General features: G+C 41.5%; 1 protein-coding gene across 2 annotated transcripts in view; it reads left to right on the top strand.

Moving 5' to 3' along the window:
- LOC136587617 (formin-H-like) overlaps nucleotides 1-22,432 on the top strand; it is a 106,057-nt gene that overhangs the window by 17,323 nt on the left and 66,302 nt on the right. Inside the window, exons 3-6 of one of the 2 annotated variants that reach the window (XM_066586315.1) lie at nucleotides 5,471-5,551; nucleotides 7,295-7,468; nucleotides 9,883-10,031; nucleotides 18,894-19,052. In XM_066586315.1, coding sequence (XP_066442412.1) covers nucleotides 5,471-5,551; nucleotides 7,295-7,468; nucleotides 9,883-10,031; nucleotides 18,894-19,052 — 563 coding nt within the window. Of the gene's footprint in view, nucleotides 1-5,467; nucleotides 5,552-7,294; nucleotides 7,469-9,882; nucleotides 10,032-18,893; nucleotides 19,053-22,432 lie in introns of both variants that reach the window. The other variant, XM_066586313.1, reaches the window with a different exon arrangement.

Raw genomic sequence — 22,432 nt, 5'->3', positions numbered from 1 at the left:
TCTAGGTTGTGTCCCTGACCACAAAGATATTTTGCCACAGGTAATTCAGTCTTTCACTCTCTAATTGAGTAGCGATGAGATCTCATCCTGGGTCCCAGTTTTTGTCCTGTTTCCCCGATATAAAGCCCCCCAACAGGACATTTACTGCAGTGGATCAGGTACACAACATCAGACGTGGAACATGTGAATGACCCAGGGATCTTAGTAGTCCTGCTGTGTGTTGGGTATCCATATCCTGTCCGTGGTCCATACATGTCAGCAGGCCTTGCAGCTCCTTACCTTACAGGGATGAGTTCCTTTTAGTGTGTCAGAAGACAATGCAATCCTGATTATACAGTTCCTCAAATTAGGAGGTTGCCTATAACATAGGAGGGGAGGGTCCGGGAATATGGTCTTCAGACGGTTATCCTTGTGTAGGTAGAATGGAGTTTCTTTGCAGTCTTCCTTAGTACCTCTAGCTGTGAATTGTAGGTCACTACTAGAGGGACACGTAATTTTTTTTCTTTCTCCTTGTATTAGAGTAGTTGATCTCTGGGTATCCTAGTGGCTCTGGTGATTTCTGGGTATCCTGGTGGCTCTGGTGATTCGGTCATCAATTGAGGTGGGATGGTAGCCCTGATTTAAAAATGTCTTTGAGATTGTGTAAATGTTCCTCTCTGTCTGTTGGGTTGGAGCAGATCCAGTTGTATCTGATGGCCTGGCTGTAGATGATGGACTTTTTGATGTGTTTAGGATGGGAACTGTCCCATCTGAGGCATGTGGGACGATCAATCAGTTTGTGGTATAGGGATGTCTGTATTGAGTTGTTCGAAATTTATTTGGTGGTGTCCAAAAAGTTGATTTCAGTATACGAGTAGCTTAATGTCAGGTTTATGGTGGGGTGGAATGCATCGAATCTCTCACAGAATTGTATTAGTTCTTCTTCGGTGTTGGTCCGGATGATTATGATGTCATCAATGTAGCGGAAGTAGGGCAATTGTTTGTTGGGGCAGGAGGCCAAAAAGTCACTCCATGTTTGCCATGAAAAAGGTGCACCTGGCAAGCATCTTCATCATGGTGTCCTGAGATATTCCTCCATGTCACTGCAGAGTTCTATTTTATCAGAATGGAAGTCCCCTAGAGAGGACACTGAGCTCCACATTAGTGGGGTGTGAGATAACCGATTGATAACACAGCTGATTTTACCTGTCCTGTTGGGGGGCTTTATATTGGGGACATAGAACAAAAACTGAGAGCCAAGATGAGATCTCATCGCCGTTCAATTAGAGGGGGAAAGACTGAACTAACTGCGGCAAAACATTTTTGCGGTCAGGGACACAGAATAGAGCAGAGGAGAGTTATACTGAAGGGCAAGTTCAAATCGCAGAATCACAGAAGAATTAGGGAGTACAAATTAATGGCCATGTTTGATATTCAGGAATCGGTGAACTCTGAGGGAACGTTCACACAGCGAAATCCAACACTGATTTTTCCACTGGATTCCACCTCTGAAATCCACAGCTGAGATCTTGAATTCTGCCGCAGCTCTGCAGATATATGTCCACAGAGCCGCATGTGAAAATTGCGCAATTTTCTCTGCATTATGAAAATGCTATAAGGGCGCCTTCACACTGGCAATGAAATCACATGATTTCCCAGCGCTGCGAGAAATCGCAAAGTCATGAATTGAATGACTTCCAATGGCTGACTTCACATGTGCGATGTTTTGACTCTTGCAATGCAGCAGGAAAACAAAATCGCAGCATGTCCATTATTTTTGTGATCTCGTGCATTGTTTGCAATCAGGCCGGTGGCAGCAGCATCGGCCCCATTAGAAGCAATGGGAGAAGACAGAGCTCCTCTGCTGCAGCTGTGACAGCAGCGGCAGGGGATTCCTTCACCCGACGGGGAGTCTCCTCATCACTGAACACCCAGTCGTGCTGTCACAGTGCTCATTAATGAGGTGAATCATATTTCGATGTTTTCTGTTGCGATGTTTTCACTGTTTTCAGTGCTTTAATGTTTTAAACCCCTGGATGTGACAGCATCCATAGGTTTCACATCCAAGGAATCCCCTGCTGCAGCTGTCACAGCTGCAACGGGGGATCGCAATTTTCTCCTGATGCTTTCAATGGGGACGACACTGCTGCCGCCCCATTGCAAGCAATGGGATAAAGAGATTACCCGCAGTGATGCCAGGCTATTTTCATATGAAAATGCCGCGTATCCAGGGATTTTTTGGAGGTATGTCAGAGCAGTAGTTATATTCTTGTACATAGGGGGCAGTATTATAGTAGTTATATTCTTGGACATAGGGGCAGTATTATAGTAGTTATATTCTTGTACATAGGGGGCAGTATTATAGTAGTTATATTCTTGTACATAGGGGGCAGTATTATAGTAGTTATATTCTTGTACATAGGGGGCAGTATTATAGTAGTTATATTCTTGTACATAGGGGGCAGTATTATAGTAGTTATATTCTTCTAAATAGGAGCAGTATTATAGTAGTTATATTCTTGTACATAGGGGGCAGTATTATAGTAGTTATATTCTTGTACATAGGGAGCAGTATTATGGTAGTTATATTCCTGTACATAGGAGGCAGTATTATAGTAGTTATATTCTTGTACATAGGGGGCAGTATTATAGTAGTTATATTCTTGTACATAGGAGGCAGTATTATAGTAGTTATATTCTTGTACATAGGGGGCAGTATTATAGTAGTTATATTCTTGTACATAGGAGGCAGTATTATAGTAGTTATATTCTTGTACATAGGGAGCAGTATTATGGTAGTTATATTCCTGTACATAGGAGGCAGTATTATAGTAGTTATATTCTTGTACATAGGGGGCAGTATTATAGTAGTTATATTCTTGTGCATAGGAGGCAGTATTATAGTAGTTATATTCTTGTACATAGGGGGCAGTATTATAGTAGTTATATTCTTGTACATAGGAGGCAGTATTATACTAGTTATATTCTTGTACATAGGAGGCAATATTATAGTATTTATATTCTTGTACATAGGGGGCAGTATTATAGTAGTTATATTCTTGTACATATGGGGCAGTATTATAGTAGTTATATTCTTGTACATATGGGGCAGTATTATAGTAGTTATATTCTTGTACATAGGGGGAGTATTATAGTAGTTATATTCTTGTACATAGGGGGACTATTATAGTAGTTATATTCTTGTACATAGGGGGCAGTATTATAGTAGTTATATTCTTGTATATGGAGCAGTATTATAGTAGTTATATTCTTGTACATAGGGGGACTATTACAGTAGTTATATTCTTGTACATAGGGGGCAGTATTATAGTAGTTATATTCTTGTACATAGGGGGACTATTATAGTAGTTATATTCTTGTACATAGGGGGCAGTATTATAGTAGTTATATTCTTGTACATAGGGAGCAGTATTATAGTAGTTATATTCTTGTACATAGGGAGCAGTATTATGGGAGTTATATTCTTGTACGTAGGGGGCAGTATTATAGTAGTTATATTCTTGTACATAGGGAGCAGTATTATAGTAGTTATATTCCTGTACATAGGGGGCAGTATTATAGTAGTTATATGCTTGTACATAGGGGGACTATTATAGTAGTTATATTCTTGTACATAGGGGGCAGTATTATAGTAGTTATATTCTTGTACATATGGAGCAGTAGTATAGTAGTTATATTCTTGTACATAGGGGGACTATTACAGTAGTTATATTCTTGTACATAGGGGGCAGTATTATAGTAGTTATATTCTTGTACATAGAGGGACTATTATAGTAGTTATATTCTTGTACATAGGGGGCAGTATTATAGTAGTTATATTCTTGTACATAGGGAGCAGTATTATAGGAGTTATATTCTTGTACATAGGGAGCAGTATTATAGGAGTTATATTCTTGTACATAGGGGGCAGTATTATAGGAGTTATATTCTTGTACATAGGGGGCAGTATTATAGTAGTTATATTCTTGTACATAGGGAGCAGTATTATAGTAGTTATATTCCTGTACATAGGGGGCAGTATTATAGTAGTTATATTCTTGTACATAGGGGCAGTATTATAGTAGTTATATGCTTGTACATAGGGGGACTATTATAGTATTTATATTCTTGTACATAGGGGGCAGTATTATAGTATTTATATTCTTGTACATAGGGGGCAGTATTATAGTAGTTATATTCCTGTACATAGGGGGCAGTATTATAGCAGTTATATTCTTGTACATAGGGGGAGTATTATAGTAGTTATATTCTTGTACATAGGGGCAGTATTATAGTAGTTATATTCTTGTACATAGGGAGCAGTATTATAGGAGTTATATTCTTGTACATAGGGGCAGTATTATAGGAGTTATATTCTTGTACATAGGGGCAGTATTATAGGAGTTATATTCTTGTACATAGGAGGCAGTATTATAGTAGTTATATTCTTGTACATAGGGGGCAGTATTATAGGAGTTATATTCTTGTACATAGGGGCAGTATTATAGGAGTTATATTCTTGTATATAGGGGGCAGTATTATAGGAGTTATATTCTTGTACATAGGGGCAGTATTATAGGAGTTATATTCTTGTACATAGGAGGCAGTATTATAGTAGTTATATTCTTGTACATAGGGGGCAGTATTATAGGAGTTATATTCTTGTACATATGAGCAGTATTATAGTAGTTATATTCCTGTACATAGGGGACAGTATTATAGTAGTTATATTCTTGTATATAGGAGGCAGTATTATAGTATTTATATTCTTGTACATAGGGGGCAGTATTATAGTATTTATATTCTTGTACATAGGGGGCAGTATTATAGTATTTATATTCTTGTACATAGGGGGCAGTATTATAGTAGTTATATTCTTGTTCATAGGGCCAGTATTATAGTAGTTATATTCTTGTACATAGGGGGCAGTATTATAGTAGTTATATTCTTCTATACAGTAGGGATTATTATATTAGTTCTATTCTTGTACATAAGGGGCAGTATTATAGTAGTTATATTCTTGTACATGGGGGCAGTATTATAGTAGTTATATTCTTGTACATAGGGGGCAGTATTACAGTAGTTATATACTTGTACATAGGGGGCAGTATTATAGCAGTTATATTCTTGTACTTGGAGGACAATTTTATATAAGTTTTAGCCTTCAGTTTATGATGCCTCCTCTTACAGGTAACATCGTAGCAGTAAATAAATGAGCTTTAGCCTTCTGTCTTTGGGTCATATTGTTGTTTTACTTGCTGTGCTTTTAAAGTTTCAGGATCTGCTCTGTCTCCTTATTCTCCTTCTCGCTATCTGGTTCCTTGCAGCTCATTTCAGAGGCCTCCTACAGATAGGTATAATGTCTGGCAGTGTCAGACAAGTTCAGGCTGAGCTTCCATTCATGAAGTATTCATCAGCCTGTTGGACTGCGCCGTTGATGCCTTCACTTCCTTCCAGTCTGGTAAGGCTCTCTGTTGGTTTCTTTTAGGAGACGGTGAATCTTCCCCCCAACCAGCAGTACAACTTCAATGTCTACAAATTCCGTTACCGGTGGCAGAAGCGCATCTTACAGGTATCTTATCAAACTTTTACTGCTGCAGCTTAAATTTGCATCAGAGGACGGCACTCGGCGCAGCCGGGGAGGGATGAAATATTAACCATCAATAAATTATAGAGAACGCCACGATTTCTAAGAAGTGAAGCATCCGAGGCGAGGGTTCTTTGCTGTTTGCCAGAATGACTCATTGCTGCACAAGGGCAGTAATGGTAGTTATTAGGCTGCTTTACCTTTAGGCCAGGCTGATACGAGCGTATGATTACTTGTGGCATAGAGTGTTTAAACAGCAGAAACACAGTCCTAAGCTCCCGCTCACGACCTGAAGGTTTGCTGGTTCAATCCCCACATAGTTTTGGTAGCCGACTCACAATTGACTCAGCCTTCAATCTTTCTGAGGTCGGTAAAATGATTACCCAGATTGCTGGGGGTAAAAAGATGATTAGGGAGGGCAATGGGCCAAAACGTCACCGTGTAAGGTAATGGGATCTTTGCAGGCAATCGATTACATTGCTTTACGCAGTTCCATTCACGTTTGCGAGAAGAAATTGCGTGATACACGAGAACAAAAAATAACGCAGCATGTTCTTGTTTGTTTTGTATTACATGCTAGAGAGCCCATTGTTCTCTATTAGCATGTAATCTATGCCGCTCGTTCAGTTACATTGCGTAGGGCAGCGTGTATGCGCCGTTGTAAAGCAATGGCGCTAGAAGCTTAAATGGACTGTGCATGGCAGCGTGCGTGAGATACACTGTCAGGTATAGTACAATTCTGCTGCCATAAGCGATGTTAGGCCGGGTCACTGTGACTCTGGCAGGGCCTTGCGTATTTGGCCATGTGAGCCCATAAATATGCATCACTGCTCCGATAGTCCAGATGAAAAGTAACATCTGTTATAGTCGGCACGGCTCTCTCTATGGTCAGCAGAGCGCTTCTATAGAGAGAAGTCCATTTTTATTAATACAGAGTTCCACACCTCCTGTAGAGATATACAGTAGAGATACAAGGTAACACTCTGTGTGCTTCCACCACTAGAGGGAGACAAAGAGTTTCCTGTATTCAGCGTTATTACAGAGTGCAGTGTACATACAGTCAGTTCTTCTGGGGCGGACACAAAGTGCAGAGGTCCCCGATGTTCTACTACTTTTTACTTCCAATGGTAACAGCCCCGTGTCCTTCTCCCTGCAAACGTAATAGTGCCGTCTCTGTGCCCCTCCAAACGTAATAGTGCCCCTAGAAACGTAGTAATTCCCCCACTGTACCCCTCCAAATATAAGTCACCACCACTACGTCCCTGTAAATGTATAGTGCCTCCTGTCCCACGTGCGCTATGTAGAATATAGCCCATTTCTTCCCCCCATTCTCCAGGACTACAGGGGGAAACAGACTGGGTTACAGCCTACACCGAGGGTATGTCATACAGCTATAGGGTGTGAATAACGCATGTTTTTGTAATTGGCCAGAGTCCAGAATTTCAAAGGGGAGGGCCGAGTGCTGAGTCAGCAGGGGTATCTGGGGCAGGGCCATTTCGGTATTGGCCCCTTCTTCCTTCGGGCCCCTGTGCAGCTAAGGTTTTTTCTGCACAAGTGATAAGTCCGCCCTGAAGCTGCTGAGAATCTCCTAGAGATGACGGCAGGCGGATAAAATGAAATCATGGACCTTCCTCATGTTCCTGCACTATGTGCTATCTGTATATATCAGATGACCCCTTGTCTGTCTGTAACACATAGATATATATATATATTCTTACCTGTTTGCAGATCGATTTCTATACACAAATGATTTTCAACATAGAGAAGGGAACTCTGAAGAAACAATTCCCCTTTGAACAAGTCAGGGCGTGTGAGGATAACGATGGCCTGAGGTTTGTCGTCTCCTTTCATGGCCATCAAGACTATGAGCTGGAGGCAGCCTGTATGGAGGACAAGCAGACTGTACGTATCACACGGGTATAACCTGGGTATATTGTAAATGTACAGCTGGAATAAGTTATACATCTCCTGTATATAGTGATATGGAGCATACTGGTATAACCTGGGTATCTCTTGTATATAATTATATATGTATAGCTGGTATAAGTTATACATTCCCTGTATATAGTGACATGGAGCATGCTGGTATAACCTGGGTATCTCCTATATATAATTATATATGTACAGCTGGTATAAGTTATACATCTCCTGTATATAGTGATATGGAACATGCTGGTATAACCTGAGTATCTCCTGTATATAATTATATATGTACAGCTGGTATAAGTTATACATCTCCTTGTATATAGTGATATGGAACATGCTGGTATAACCTGGGTATCTCCTGTATATAATTATATATGTACAGCTGGTATAAGTTATACATCTCCCTGTATATAGTGATATGGAACATGCTGGTATAACCTGGGTATCTCCTGTATATAATTATATAGGTACAGCTAGTATAAGTTATACATCTCCCTGTATATAGTGATATGGAGCATGCTGGTATAACCTGGGGATCTCTTGTATATAATTATATAGGTACAGCTGGAATAAGTTATACATCCTGTATATAGTGATATGGAGCATGCTGGTATAACCTGGGTATCTCTTGTATATAATTATATATGTACAGCTGGAATAAGTTATACATCCTGTATATAGTGATATGGAGCATACTGGTATAACCTGGGTATCTCCTGTATATAATTATATATGTATAGCTGGTATGTAAGACATCTCCTGTATATAGTGATATGGAGCATGCTGGTATTACCTGGGTATCTGCTGTATATAATTATATATGTATAGCTGGTATGTAAGACATCTCCTGTATATAGTGATATGGAGCATGCTGGTATTACCTGGGTATCTGCTGTATATAATTATATATGTATAGCTGGTATGTAAGACATCTCCTGTATATAGTGATATGGAGCATGCTGGTATAACCTGGGTATCTCCTGTATATAATTATATAGGTACAGCTAGTATAAGTTATACATCTCCCTGTATATAGTGATACGGAGCATGCTGGTATTACCTGGGTATCTGCTGTATATAATTATATATGTATAGCTGGTATGTAAGACATCTCCTGTATATAGTGATATGGAGCATGCTGGTATTACCTGGGTATCTGCTGTATATAATTATATATGTATAGCTGGTATGTAAGACATCTCCTGTATATAGTGATATGGAGCATGCTGGTATAACCTGGGTATCTCCTGTATATAATTATATAGGTACAGCTAGTATAAGTTATACATCCTGTATATAGTGATATGGAGCATGCTGGTATAACCTGGGGATCTCCTGTATATAATTATATATGTACAGTTGGAATAAGTTATACATCCTGTATATAGTAATATGGAGCATACTGGTATAACCTGGGTGTATCTGTATATAATTTATATACATACAGCTGGTATAAGTTATACATCTCCCTGTATATAGTGATATGAAGCATGCTGGTATTTCCTGTATATAATTGTATATGTACAACTGGTATAAGTTATACATCTCCTGTATATAGTGATATGGAGCATGCTGGTATAACCTGGGTATCTCCTGTATATAATTATATATGTATAGCTGGTATAAGTTATACATTTCCTATATATAGTGATATGGAGCATGCAGGTATAACCTGGGGATCTCCTGTATATAATTATATATGTACAGCTGGTGTAAGTTATACATCTCCCTGTATATAGTGATATGCAGCATGCTGGTATTACCTAGGTATCTCCTGCACATAATTTTATTTATATATATATATATATATAGCTGGTATAAGTTATACATCTCCTGTATATAGTGATATGGAGCATGCTGGTATAACCTGGGTATCTCCTGTATATAATTATATATGTACAGCTAGTATAAGTTATACATCCTGTATATAGTGATATGGAGCATGCTGGTATAACCTGGGTATCTCCTGTATATAATTATATATATACAGCTGGTATAAGTTATACATCCCCTGTATATAGTGATATGGAGCATGCTGGTATAACCTGGGTATCTCCTGTATGTAATTATATATGTACAGCTGGTATAAGTTATACATCTCCTGTATATAGTGATATGGAGCATGCTGGTATAACCTGGGTATCTCCTGTATATAATTATATATGTACAGCTGGTATAAGTTATACATCTCCTGTATATAGTGATATGGAGCATGCTGGTATAACCTGGGTATCTCCTGTATATAATTATATATGTACAGCTAGTATAAGTTATACATCCTGTATATAGTGATATGGAGCATGCTGGTATAACCTGGGTATCTCCTGTATATAATTATATATGTGTAGCTAGTATAACCTGGGTATTGTCAGCTTTGTTTCTTCTTGCAGATCTTGAGGATTTTTAGTGATATTCTGCAGATGCAGAAGGAAGGACAGACGTCTCCTGTGAAAACATTTGCTAAGAGGAATGCTTTTTCAGATGTGGTCCTGGAAGGACTCCTGGAACGTCTGGATAATCTTTCCAACAAATGGGTGAAGTATGGAAAACCATCCAAATGGGGGTTTTAATGTTCATTGCGAGCAGCCAGGGCTGCGCCCCCTATCTCCAGAGGCCCCATAGCAGCCATATGGTCGGCCTCTATGGTATATAAGCTCTAGTCTGAGCTACTCTGAATGTCCAACGCGTCTCATCACCTCCCAGAAGTCTCATTCTTACTTCCCACTCGTCCGCAGAGAGCGAGAGCAGCGTAAGGTGAAACATATTGTTTAGGAATTGGCTTGATTTCCGCGCACCTCATTACATTGTCGCGCTCTCGTCCTGTCAGCTCGGGTTTAGGACGACTGGATATTAATAACATGTAATCACAGACCAGGGAACAAGATATAAACTCGCTACGAGAAGATCCTCTCCGCACAATGAAGACCGCGCCTAAAATATTCATGTGCTTTTTGTTTCTCTGGGCAAAAAATGGTGCTAGAATTAATGAGGCGCCCGAGACGCCGAGCGGACACTGAGGACTCAGATCCGGAAATTACTCTTGTCGTGTGGTTAACAATGTTGTAGGAGGTAAGCTGAGGCAGGCTAATTATAAATCCCGGCCATGTCGCTGACCCCCAGCCTGCTGGTGCGGGAGGTGAAGATATGCAGCGCTGTGCAAAAGTCTTAGGCAGGTGTGGAAAGAATGTTGCGGAGTGAGAACGCTTTTAGGAGTGGAAGCGGTAATAGTTTGTTTGTCAATTAACAAAATGCAAAGTGACTGATCAAAAGAGAACTGTAACCCATCAATATTTGGTGCGACGCCCTTCACCTTCACCACGGCTTATAAGGGGGATACAAAATGCAGGATAATCACATGGAAAATAAAAAAAAAAACTTTAAAAATGTTTAAAGGGATTCACCAGGATTACAAGTAGAGATGAGCGAGCATACTCGTTAAGGCGATTTACTCGAGAGAGCATCGCCTTTTTCGAGTACCTGCTGGCTCGTCCCTGAAGATTCGGGGGGGCGGCGGGGTGGAGAGTGAGAGAGATCTCTCTCTCCCTCCCGATCCCCTCTGCAACCCCCTGCTCACCCCCACGGCACATTTCTGCAAGTCCACCACGGACGCTGCCACCCTGAGGACTCTGCAACGTCGGTTTCAGCTGCCAGAGAACCGACTGCTGTGCGACGTGCCTACACACTGGACTTCTACGCTGCACATGTTGGCCAGGCTGTACGAGCAGAGTAGAATAATAGTGGAATACCAGCTGCAACATGGGCATCGGAGTGGTAGTCAGCCTCAGCAATTCTTTACTGAGGAGTGGGCATGGATGGCAGATATCAGCCAGGTCCTCGTAAACTTTTAGGAGTCTACCCAGATGAGCGGCGATGCGGTAATTATTAGCGATACCATCCCACTGCTTTGCGTGCTGAGACGTTCGCTGCTAAGCATAAAGGCAGACGCTTTGCGGTTGGAACAGGAGACTGGGGATGAGAGTATGTCGCTTGATAGCCAGACTACCCTGATGTCTATATTTCAACGCGTTTTGGAGGAGGAGGGGGGGGAGGGGAAAGAAACAGCTGGCCATACTACAGAGGGTACCCATGCTGCTTGCCTCTCATCTGTTCAACGTGTATGGGCTGTAGAGGAGGAGGATCCTGAAAGTCATCTTTATGTTAGGCTTCCCTCCCTGTGATTCTCGCGTTAGACGCATTCTGGCCAACACGGATTACTGGGTGTACACCCTTCTCGACCCAAGGTATAAGGAGAACCTTTCCACTCTCATTCCCAAAGAGGAAAGGGGTATGAGAGTGATGCAATACCACAGGACCCTGGTGGAAAAAGTGATGCTAAAGTTCCCATCTGACAGCGCAAGTGGCAGAAGACGCAGTTCAGAGCGCCAAGTAGCAGGGGAGGCGCGGAGATCAGGCAGCATGTCCAGCGCAGGCAGGGGAACCCTCTCAAAGGCCTTTGCAAGGTTTATGGCTTCCCAGCAAGACTGTGTCACCACTACCCAGTCAAGTCGGAGGGAGCACTGTAAAAAGATGGTGAGGGAGTACGTAGCCGATCGTACCACCGTCCTCCGTGATGCCTCTGCCTCATAGAACTATTGGGTGTCAAAGCTGGACACGTGACACGAACTTGCGCTGTATGCCCTGGAGGTTCTGGCCTGCCCTGCTGCTAGCGTCTTGTCAGAGAGTGTGTTTAGTGCAGCTGGGGGAATTATCACAGATAAGCGTATCCAACTGTAAACTGCCAGTGCCGACATGCTTACACTCATAAAGATGAACAAAGGCTGGATTTCCCCAGACTTCTCTTCTCCACCGGCAGAAAGCAGCAGAACCTAATGATTCTTTTCGCTGCAACAGGAGAAAAATACATCCTCTATCACCACAAAAAAAGAAGGAATTAGCTTTGTCAATCACTCTCAGATATTATTACTCCTCCTCCTCCTACTCTTCCTCCTAAAACAGCATGTCATCACACTGAACTGCCAATTTTTCTGCGGCCCAAAAGGCTCTGTTTAAAAGTTTTTTTTTTACAATTTTCCAAAGTTTCAAAAGTATTTATACTTTAACAGAAAACAATTTTTTTCACAGGGCTGCCTCCAGGCTCTGTTACAAATTAAGCAACAGCGAGCTGTATCTTTAAAAAATGTTTATGGGTTTCACCTGCCCTCACAGTTCAGCAATTTTTCAGCGGTGCACTTGTACTCTTGGTACACCAATTTTTTCTGGCCCTCGCCTATACTGTTATCTAACTAATTTTTCCGGCCTTCGCCTACACTCTTGGTAACCAAATCTTTTCAGGTGTTTGCCTATACACTTGGTACACCACTGTTTCAGGGGTTCGCCTACACTCTTGCTACAGAAATGTTACTGGGGTTCGCCTATACTTTTGCTACAGAAATGTTACTGGGGTCCATCTATACTCTTAATACAGAAATGTTACTGGGGTCTACCTATACTCTTGCTAAAAAAATGCTCCTGGGGTCTGCCTATGCAGTTTCTACTGAAGGGTTTGAGGGGTCTGCCTATACTTTTGCTACAGAAATGTTACAGGGGTCCGCCTATACTCTTGCTACAGAAATGTTACTGGGGTCCGCCTATACTCTTGCTACAGAAATGTTACTGGGGTCTGCCTATACTCTTGCTACAGAAATGTTACTGGGGTCCGCCTATACTTTGGCTACAGAAATGTTACTAGGGTTCACCTATACTCTTGCTATAGAAATGTTACTGGGGTCTGCCTATACTCTTGATACAGAAATGTTACTGGGGTCCACCTATGCAGTTTCTACTGAATGGTTTGAGGGGTTCACCTATACTTTTGCTACAGAAATGTTACTGGGGTCCATCTATACTTTTGCTACAGAAATGTTACTGGGGTCTACCTATACTCTTGCTACAGAAATGCTCCTGGGGTCCGCCTATGCAGTTTCTACTGAAAGGTTTGAGGGATTCGCCTATACTTTTGCTACAGAAATGTTACTGGGGTTCGCCTATAGTCTTGCTACAGAAATGTTACTGGGGTCCGCCTATAGTCTTGCTACAGAAATGTTAAAGGGGTCTGCCTATACTCTTGCTACAGAAATGTTACTGGGTCCGCCTATACTCTTGCTACAGAAATGTTACTGGGTCCGCCTATACTCTTGCTACAGAAATGTTACTGGGGTCTGCCTATACTCTTGCTATAGAAATGTTCCTGGGGTCTGCCTATACTCTTGCTATAGAAATGTTACCAGGGTCTGCCTATGCTGTGGGTGCACAAAGACTTCCCATTGCGGTGTTTTACTTATCTGGCACAAATACACTGACTGACTTGGGCAGAAATGTGGGCCGAGGGTGAGGTCCTTGGCGTGATGAAACCATTTTGGGTGCTCTGATTTCTTTATGTGTTATACTTTCCTTGAGTTCCTTGGGCTCGCCTATGCTGTGGGTGCACAAAGACTTCCCATTGCGGTATTTTACCTGTCTGGAACAAATACACTGACTGACTAGGGTAGAAATGTTTTGCCGAGGTCCTTAGCGGGGTGAAACTCTGCCATGTTTGGGCACTCTGATTTCTTCCTGTGTAATACCATCTTTGTGCACCCTCAGCATAGGCGAGCCCAAGGAACTCAAAGACTTCCCATTGCGGTGTTGAGCTATCTGACACCTACACAGAAGGAATTGTGTGGGGACATGTGCATTTCCTATCGCTATATAACTCGCGGCACCTTGGGTCACACAAGATGGAGGCTGGGACCGAGCCTGACCCTGGGCCCGCTCACGTGCTTCCCGCACAGAGTATTGCTGCATTGTGGAGATGTGTAGAAGTGCTGGCACCTGAGTCCCCTTTATGCCCACGTTTGCGGCTCCTGACAATTTTGTAATGGAGGTGGCACGGGATTGGAATGATGATCGTACGTCAATTTATCATCAATTCTCAACAGCTTTGTGGGCTATCGCCCACACTTTCATAGAGGGTCACTGCCTGGCCCTGCCAACCCTCTGCAGTGTGTGCCTCCGGTTCCTCCTCATCCAGTACGCGCTTATAAATAGACATGAGGGTGGTGTGGCTATGAAACGAGCGTGTGGCATGAGGGCGGCTGAACGCTGCGCAGGGACACTTTTGTGCTGTGGACGCAGGGTCGTGCAGGGGGGTTGGACAGCAATGCCAGCATGTAACCCAGGAAAAGAGGCAGCGGTGTCACCCACAGGCAGTGATTGTCCTTGGTTGCAGGTAGTGTGGTGCTTAGCTAAGATGTTAAGGTTGGTCCAAAGTAAATTGTTAGGGGGGTGACCGCCAGGCTCTTGCCCCCCTTTTTTGGCTTAATAGTAGGACCTGGGAGCCTCAGATGCAGCCATGCATGCTGTCCCTGCCCTTCCCTATCCGTTTCTGGGGTGTTTCCATGACTTTCTGATGTTTTCTGGTGTTTGACAAGTCATCAGCTATGTGGAGCATCGGTCCCATACAAAAATCCTTGAGTCTCGCATTGACTTCAGTGGGGTTCGTTACTTGAAACAAACTCTCGAGCATTACGAAAATTCGACTCGCGCAACGAGCACCCGAGCATTTTGGTGCTCCTTCATCTCTAATAACCTGTCATTAGGATAAATCAACAATAGTAGATCAGTAGGGGTCTGCTGCCCATGTCTCCCTCTAATCAGCTTTTCACTAGGCTGGTGTAGTTATTCATGGAGCTGATTGTTGCAGGAAGCAGACAGCTCTGTTCACACTGCAGTAGTGAGGTTTGGTATTCCAGGCAAACTTCCTATTCATTTCAATGACAATTTGGCCTGCAATCCCAAGCCTGACCACTGCAGTGTGAACAGAGCTGTCTGCTTCCTGCAGAAATCGGCTCCATGCACAAGCAAACAGTTACTGAACATCTGATCAGTGAAGGTCTTAAGCAGTAGACCCACTCTGATCTAGGCAGATAGGCCATTGATAATTTACAACTAGATGACCCCTTTAAAGTTCTTCTCATCTTGGACATCACACCGAGGGCTCTTTCACATGAGCGTCGCAACTCTCTGTCGGCCGTATCATGGCCACAGCGCGACAGAAAATTGTGTGAACAGGTGTACAAATCTGCCATTTGTGCGCACGTTCAGAGGGCCTGGGTTCAAGCTCGGATTGCCGTCGGGCGGGGGGAGACAGTTTAGCACTGTCAAACTGCCTTCCCCTATCAGCCCCCTCGCCAGCTCTCAGCAAGGGAAGGCATCGGGACAGGGCTGGAGCTTAGCAATTCGCTCCTGCCCCCTCCCATTGCAAACAGCCGGCAAGGGGCAGAGAGCAGGAGGGAAGGGGTTGGAAGTTTAGCAGACACGCTGCTGAACTCCCTCCCACCTCCCTTCTCCAGCAGCTACCATAGGCTCCCATACGAGTCTATCAGAGCCGCCGCCGTATTCAGGCCAAAAGATAGTTCCTGAACTATTTTCCTGGCCAGTGTAAAAGTGCCCAACCGAAATGCACAGCGTATGCTCTATCTCGGCAAGCCGGGCTCTTTTATATGCTTAGCAATGGAATGAAACTGAAAGGGAGGAGACACAGATTAGATATTAGAAAAAACTTTCTGACAGTGAGGGTGATCAATGAGTGGAACAGGTTGCCACGGGAGGTGGGGAGTTCTCCTACAATGGAAGTGTTCAAGCAAAGGCTGGACAGACATCTGTCTGGGATGATTTAGTGAATCCTGCACTGAGCAGGGGGTCGGACCCGATGACCCTGAAGGTCCCTCCCAACTTTACCATTTTATGATTCCATCTGAAATGATGCATTGTAAACCAATTCATCAGATGGGCAGAGTATATCAGCCGGGCATGAAAGCGCATGTGAATGAAGCTGATCTTTCAGCAGCTCTCAGCTGCTTTTCCCATACAAAAAAATCAATGAAAAGCGCAGAAACCCATAAAGTGGATACAAAAAGTCTAAACACCCCTGTTAAAATGCCATGTTAAAAATCGGACAAATATGAAGCATTTCAAATTTATTTCCACCTTCAATTTGACCCGTTATCTGTACAATTCCATTGAAAAGCAAAGTGAAATCATTTGGGATGGAGAAATTAAAAAAAAAACTATTAAAATATGGTGGTTGCATAAGTATACACACCCTAAAACTAATACTTTGTTGATGCATGCTAATACTTTATGGTAGCATTCCTCTTTTTCGGTAGGTCTCTATCAGCCCGGCACATCCTGATTTCGCTATCTTTGCTCACGCTTCCTTGCAAAAGTGCTCCAGATCAGTCAGATTGTGAGGGCATCTCATGTGTGGCGCCCTCCTCAGGTCACCCAAGATCTTCAATGGGATTCAGGTCTGGGCTCTGGCTGGGCAGTTCCAAAATGTGCTCTTCTTCTGGTGAAGCCATTCTTGGGCTGCCTTGGTTGTTGTCGTGCTGAAAGGTGAAATTCCTCTTCATCTTCAGCTTTTTAGCCGAGGCCGGAAGGTTTTGGGCTAAAATGGACTGATATTTGGAAATTTTCATTATTACCTCCCCCTTAACTAATGCCCCAGTTCCTGCAACAGAACAGCCCCCCACATAACGCTGCCCCCACCCTCTTTACTGTGGGTCTGGGCATCTGTTCATGCGTAGTGTTGGCTTTACACCAAACATCCCTTCTGGAATTCTGGACAAGTTCCCCCTTGGTCTCATCAGACCATAACACATTCCCCAGGTGAAATGGAGATTTTGGTAAAACCTGGCCGGGCTTGGATGTTCTTTGTTAGAAAAGTCTTCTTTCTTGCCCCCCTCTCCCACAGCCCAGATATATGAAGAACACGGGAGATAGTTGTCACATTACTACACGACCAGTACCTTTCTGACACGTCTGCAGTTCCTTTAATGTTGCTGTCGGCCTCTTGGCCTCCGGAACAAATGTTTTTCAGTTTTTTTCATTAGTTTTTGAGGGGCATCCAGTTCTTGGTAATGTCACTGTTATGCCAGATTTAACCCACTTTTTGCTGATGCAGCGACCAAGACGGACACTTGGGATACAAGGCCCCCGCTGAGGAGCTGGGAGGGTAGCGTTGTCACTTGTCATGATGGCGCTTACCAGACTCCTCCCCAGAGGGACACATGCGACCTCAGCCTGAGTATCACTGGACCTTCTCCAGACTCCCCTATGATAGCGATGGCCTATACACAAGTGGTGGAATTTCAGGTTGTCACGTGATGCCACCATTCCTCACTCACTGGAATGAACCTCGGCGGAAAATAAAGAGAGTCCACACACAGTTCCCCCCGGAGTGTCGCCATCTGCAGGCAACAGTTCCTGCTCTTCAGCGTTAGAGCAGAGGACAGCTGTGAGCGCGGGGCCAGGGGGAAGCAGAGTGGAGGAGAGCTGTAAGTATGGGGACACGTGTGACCAGCAACAGCCATGTAGGTATGAGCACGGCACAAACGGGGGATGTGCCAGGGGGGCGTGCCCTTGAACTTCCCCATGTCCTTGCTGCTGTATCTTGTCTCCCAATCCGGAGCTAGGCGCGTGACAGGGGTGTTCACTCCTGGTGAGAGCAATCACACCCCTAGCTTCCGGTGGCATCAAGATACACCAGTACCGGTTGAAGGTACCCCCATGCGGCCGGCACTCCACTCCTCTCTACGGTTGAAGATAATGAACCCTGTGATGGACTCACTGCTGCTGACTGACTACCACACCCAAATCATTCATATTTATAGTGTCTAGCATACCACAGGACATAAATTGATACTTTTGCAGACATATTCCAGATGCATGCAGGTATTAACCCTTCACTTGCTGAAGCTGTGCAATACACATAACAGGAGACAAGACATTTTGCACAGCGCATCTACACAAAAGACCTGACATGTATGACCTTTATGAAGGGGCCAGGAATAGGTGTTTCAGGCCACTAGACTGACTGTCTTCCCTGTGTCCCATGGTAGATGTAATGCCCTGGAGATGTTTTGTTCTCCTTCTCCTAAGTGATCCCTTCCAACAATCGGATCTCTTTGATGCTCTATAAGATCTTTACCGACCAACTAAATGTCAGGAAAATCCTGGAAGAGCCGAACTTTATATGGGGGAACCAGAATCCTTGTAAGTAACGGCAGCGGAGTGCAGACTACTAGTTATCAGGAGGTGACATGTGATTGGCTGATCCTGAACACAACCACACCCCGGATATAAGCGGGTGGGAACACTCATACACCCACATTATTTGAGTTTTGTTATTTTTATTTTTCCACCTTAAATGATTTCAGTTCGTTTTCGAATGGAATTGTCCAGATAACGGGTCACACGGAGGGGAATAATTCTGAAATGATTCATCTTTGTCAGATTTTTTAACATGACAAAAAGATAACATTTAACAGGGTGTGATTTTAATATCCACTGTAAAGCTTGGTATTTTTGTGTGTAGTAACTGCTGGTGCTCAGATAATGTATTTTTTCTCTCATTCTGCAGATATCTCGTAAAGGTGAAGAGAGATGAAATTACATGTTACTGTTCCCAGAGACTGTTGCCAGAAAAGATTACTTTTAGCCTGTCAGATTGTGCCGTGTGTGCCGGAACATACAACTCCATGCCAACATTCTCCATCAGCTGCACCGCAAACACATATATGTGAGAGAATATAGATTATTTGTTACTTTAGGATATCATTGTAGGTGATAATAATACATTGACAAATGAATCAGAGTAAACAAGAGCAATAATGATATACTGTATACTGCTTGAATATGCCCTCCACTAGAATATAACTACTATAATACTGCCCGCTATGTACAAGAATGTAACTACTATAATACTGTCTCCATTGTACAAGAATATAACTACTATAATACTGCCCCTATGTACAAGAATATAACTGCTATAATACTGCCCCCTATGAACAAGAATATAACTACTATAACACTGCCCCCTATGTACAAGAAATATAACTACTATAATACTGATCCTATGTACAAGAATATAACTACAATAACAATGCCCCCTGTGTACAACAATATAACTACTATAATACTGCCCCCTATGTACAAGAATATAACCACTATAATACTGCCCTCTATGTACAAGAATATAACTACTATAATACTGCCCCCTAGTAAAAGAATATAACTACTATAATACTGCCCCCTATGTACAAGAATATAACTACTATAATACTGCCCCCCTATGTACAAGAATATAACTACTATAATACTGCCTCCAATGTACAAGAATATAACTACTATAATAGTGCCCCTATGTACAAGAATATAACTACTATAATACTGCCCCCTATGTACAAGAATATAACTACTATAATACTGCCCCTTATGTACAAGAATATAACGACTATAATACTGCCCCCTATATACAAGAATATAACTACTATAATACTGCCCTCTATGTACAAGAATATAACTACTATAATACTGCTCCCTATGTACAAGAATATAACTACTATAATACTGCCCCCTATGTACAAAAATATAACTACTATAATACTGCTCCCTATGTAAAAGAATGTAACTACTATAATACTGCCCCTATGTACAAGAATGTGACTACTATAATACTGCCTCCATTGTACAAGAATATAACTACTATAATACTGCCCCTTATGTACAAGAATACAACTACTATAATACTGCCCTCTATGTACAAGAATATAGCTACTATAATTCTGCCCCCTATGTACAAGAATATAACTGCTATAATACTGCCCCCTATGTACAAGAATATAACTACTATAATACTGCCCCCTATGTACAAGAATATCACTACTATAATACTGCCCTCTATGTACAAGAATATAACTACTATAACACTGCCCCTTATGTACAAGAATATAACTGCTATAATACTGCCCCTTATGTACAAGAATATAACTACTATAATACTGCTCCCTATGTACAAGAAAATAATTACTACTATAATACTGCCCCTTATGTACAAGAATACAACTACTATAATACTGCTCCTATATACAAGAATAAACCTACTATAATACTGCCCCCTATGTACAAGAATACAACTACTATAATACGACTCCTATGTACAAGAATATAACTACTATAATACTGCCTCCTATGTACAAGAAAATAACTACTATAATGCTGCCTCCTATATACAAGAATATAACTACTATAATATTGCCCCCTATGTACAAGAATATAACTACTATAATACTGCCTTCTATGTACAAGAATAGAACTACTATAATACTGCCCCCTGTGAACAAGAATATAACTACTATAATACTGCCTTCTATGTACAGGAATAGAACTACTATAATACTGCCACCTATGTACAAGAATATAACTACTCTAATACTGCCCCTATGTACAAAAATAGAACTACTATAATACTGCTCCCTATGTACAAGAATAGAACTACTATAATACTGCTCCCTATGTACACGAATATAACTACTATAATAGTGCTCCTATGTACCATGATATAACTACTATAATACTGCCTCCTATGTACAAGAATATAACTACTATAATACTGCCTCCTATGTACAAGAATATAACTACTAAAATACTGCCCCTATGTACAAGAATATAACTACTATAATACTGCTATGTACAAGAATATACTTATATAATACTGCTCCTATGTACAAGAATATAGCTACTATAATAATGCCCCCTATGAACAAGAATATAACTACTATAATACTGCCCATATGTACAAGAATTTAACTACTATAATACTGCCCCCTATGAACAAGAATATAACTACTATAATACTGCCCCTTATGTACAAGAATATAACTACTATAATACTGCTCCTTTGTACAAGGATATAACTACTATAATACTGCTCCTATGTACAAGAATATAGCTACTATAATACTGCCCCCTATGTATAAGAATATAACTACTATAATACTGCCCCCTATGTATAAGAATATAACTACTATAATATTGCCCCCTATGTACAAGAATATAACTACTATAATACTGCTCCCTATGTACAAGAATATAACTACTATACTACTGCCCCCTATGTACAAGAATATAACTACTATAATACTGCCCTCTATGTACAAGAATATAACTACTATAATACTACCCCCTATGTACAAGAATATAACTATTATAATACAGCCTCCTCTGTACAAGAATATAACTACTATAATACTGCCCACTATGTACAAGAGTATAACTACTATAATACTGCCCCCTATGTACAAGAATATAACTACTATAATACTGCCCCCTATGTACAACAATATAACTACTATAATACTGCTCCTATGTACAAGAATATAGCTACTATAATACTGCCCCCTATGTACAAGAATATAACTACTATAATACTGCTCCCTATGTACAAGAATATAACTACTATAATACTGCTCCCTATGTACAAGAATATAACTACTATAATACTGCCCCCTATGTACAAGAATATAACTACTATAATACTGCCCCCTATGTACAAGAATATAACTACTATAATACTGCCCCCTATGTACAAGAATATAACTACTATAATACTGCCCCCTATGTACAAGAATATAACTACTATAATAATGCTCCTATGTACAAGAATATAACTACTATAATACTGCCTCTTCTGTACAAGAATATAACTACAATAATACTGCCCACTATGTACAAGAGTATAACTACTATAATACTGCTCCCATGTACAAGAATATAACTACTATAATACTGCCCACTATGTACAAGAATATAACTACTATAATACTGCCCCCTATGAGCAAGAATATAACTACTATAATACTGCTCCTATGTACAAGAATATAACTACTATAATACTGCCCCCTATGTACAAGAATATAACTACTATAATACTGCTCCTATGTACAAGAATATAACTACTATAATGCTGCCCCCTATGTACAAGAATATAACTGCTATAATACTACATTCTATGTACAAGAATATAGCTACTATAATACTGCCCCCTATGTACAAGAATATAACTACTATAATACTGCTCCTATGTACAAGGATATAACTACTATAATACTGCCCCCTATG

Source organism: Eleutherodactylus coqui, chromosome 13, assembly GCF_035609145.1.
Source record: "Eleutherodactylus coqui strain aEleCoq1 chromosome 13, aEleCoq1.hap1, whole genome shotgun sequence".
NCBI lineage: Eukaryota > Metazoa > Chordata > Amphibia > Anura > Eleutherodactylidae > Eleutherodactylus > Eleutherodactylus coqui.
This window is presented reverse-complemented; position numbering and strand designations above follow the sequence as displayed.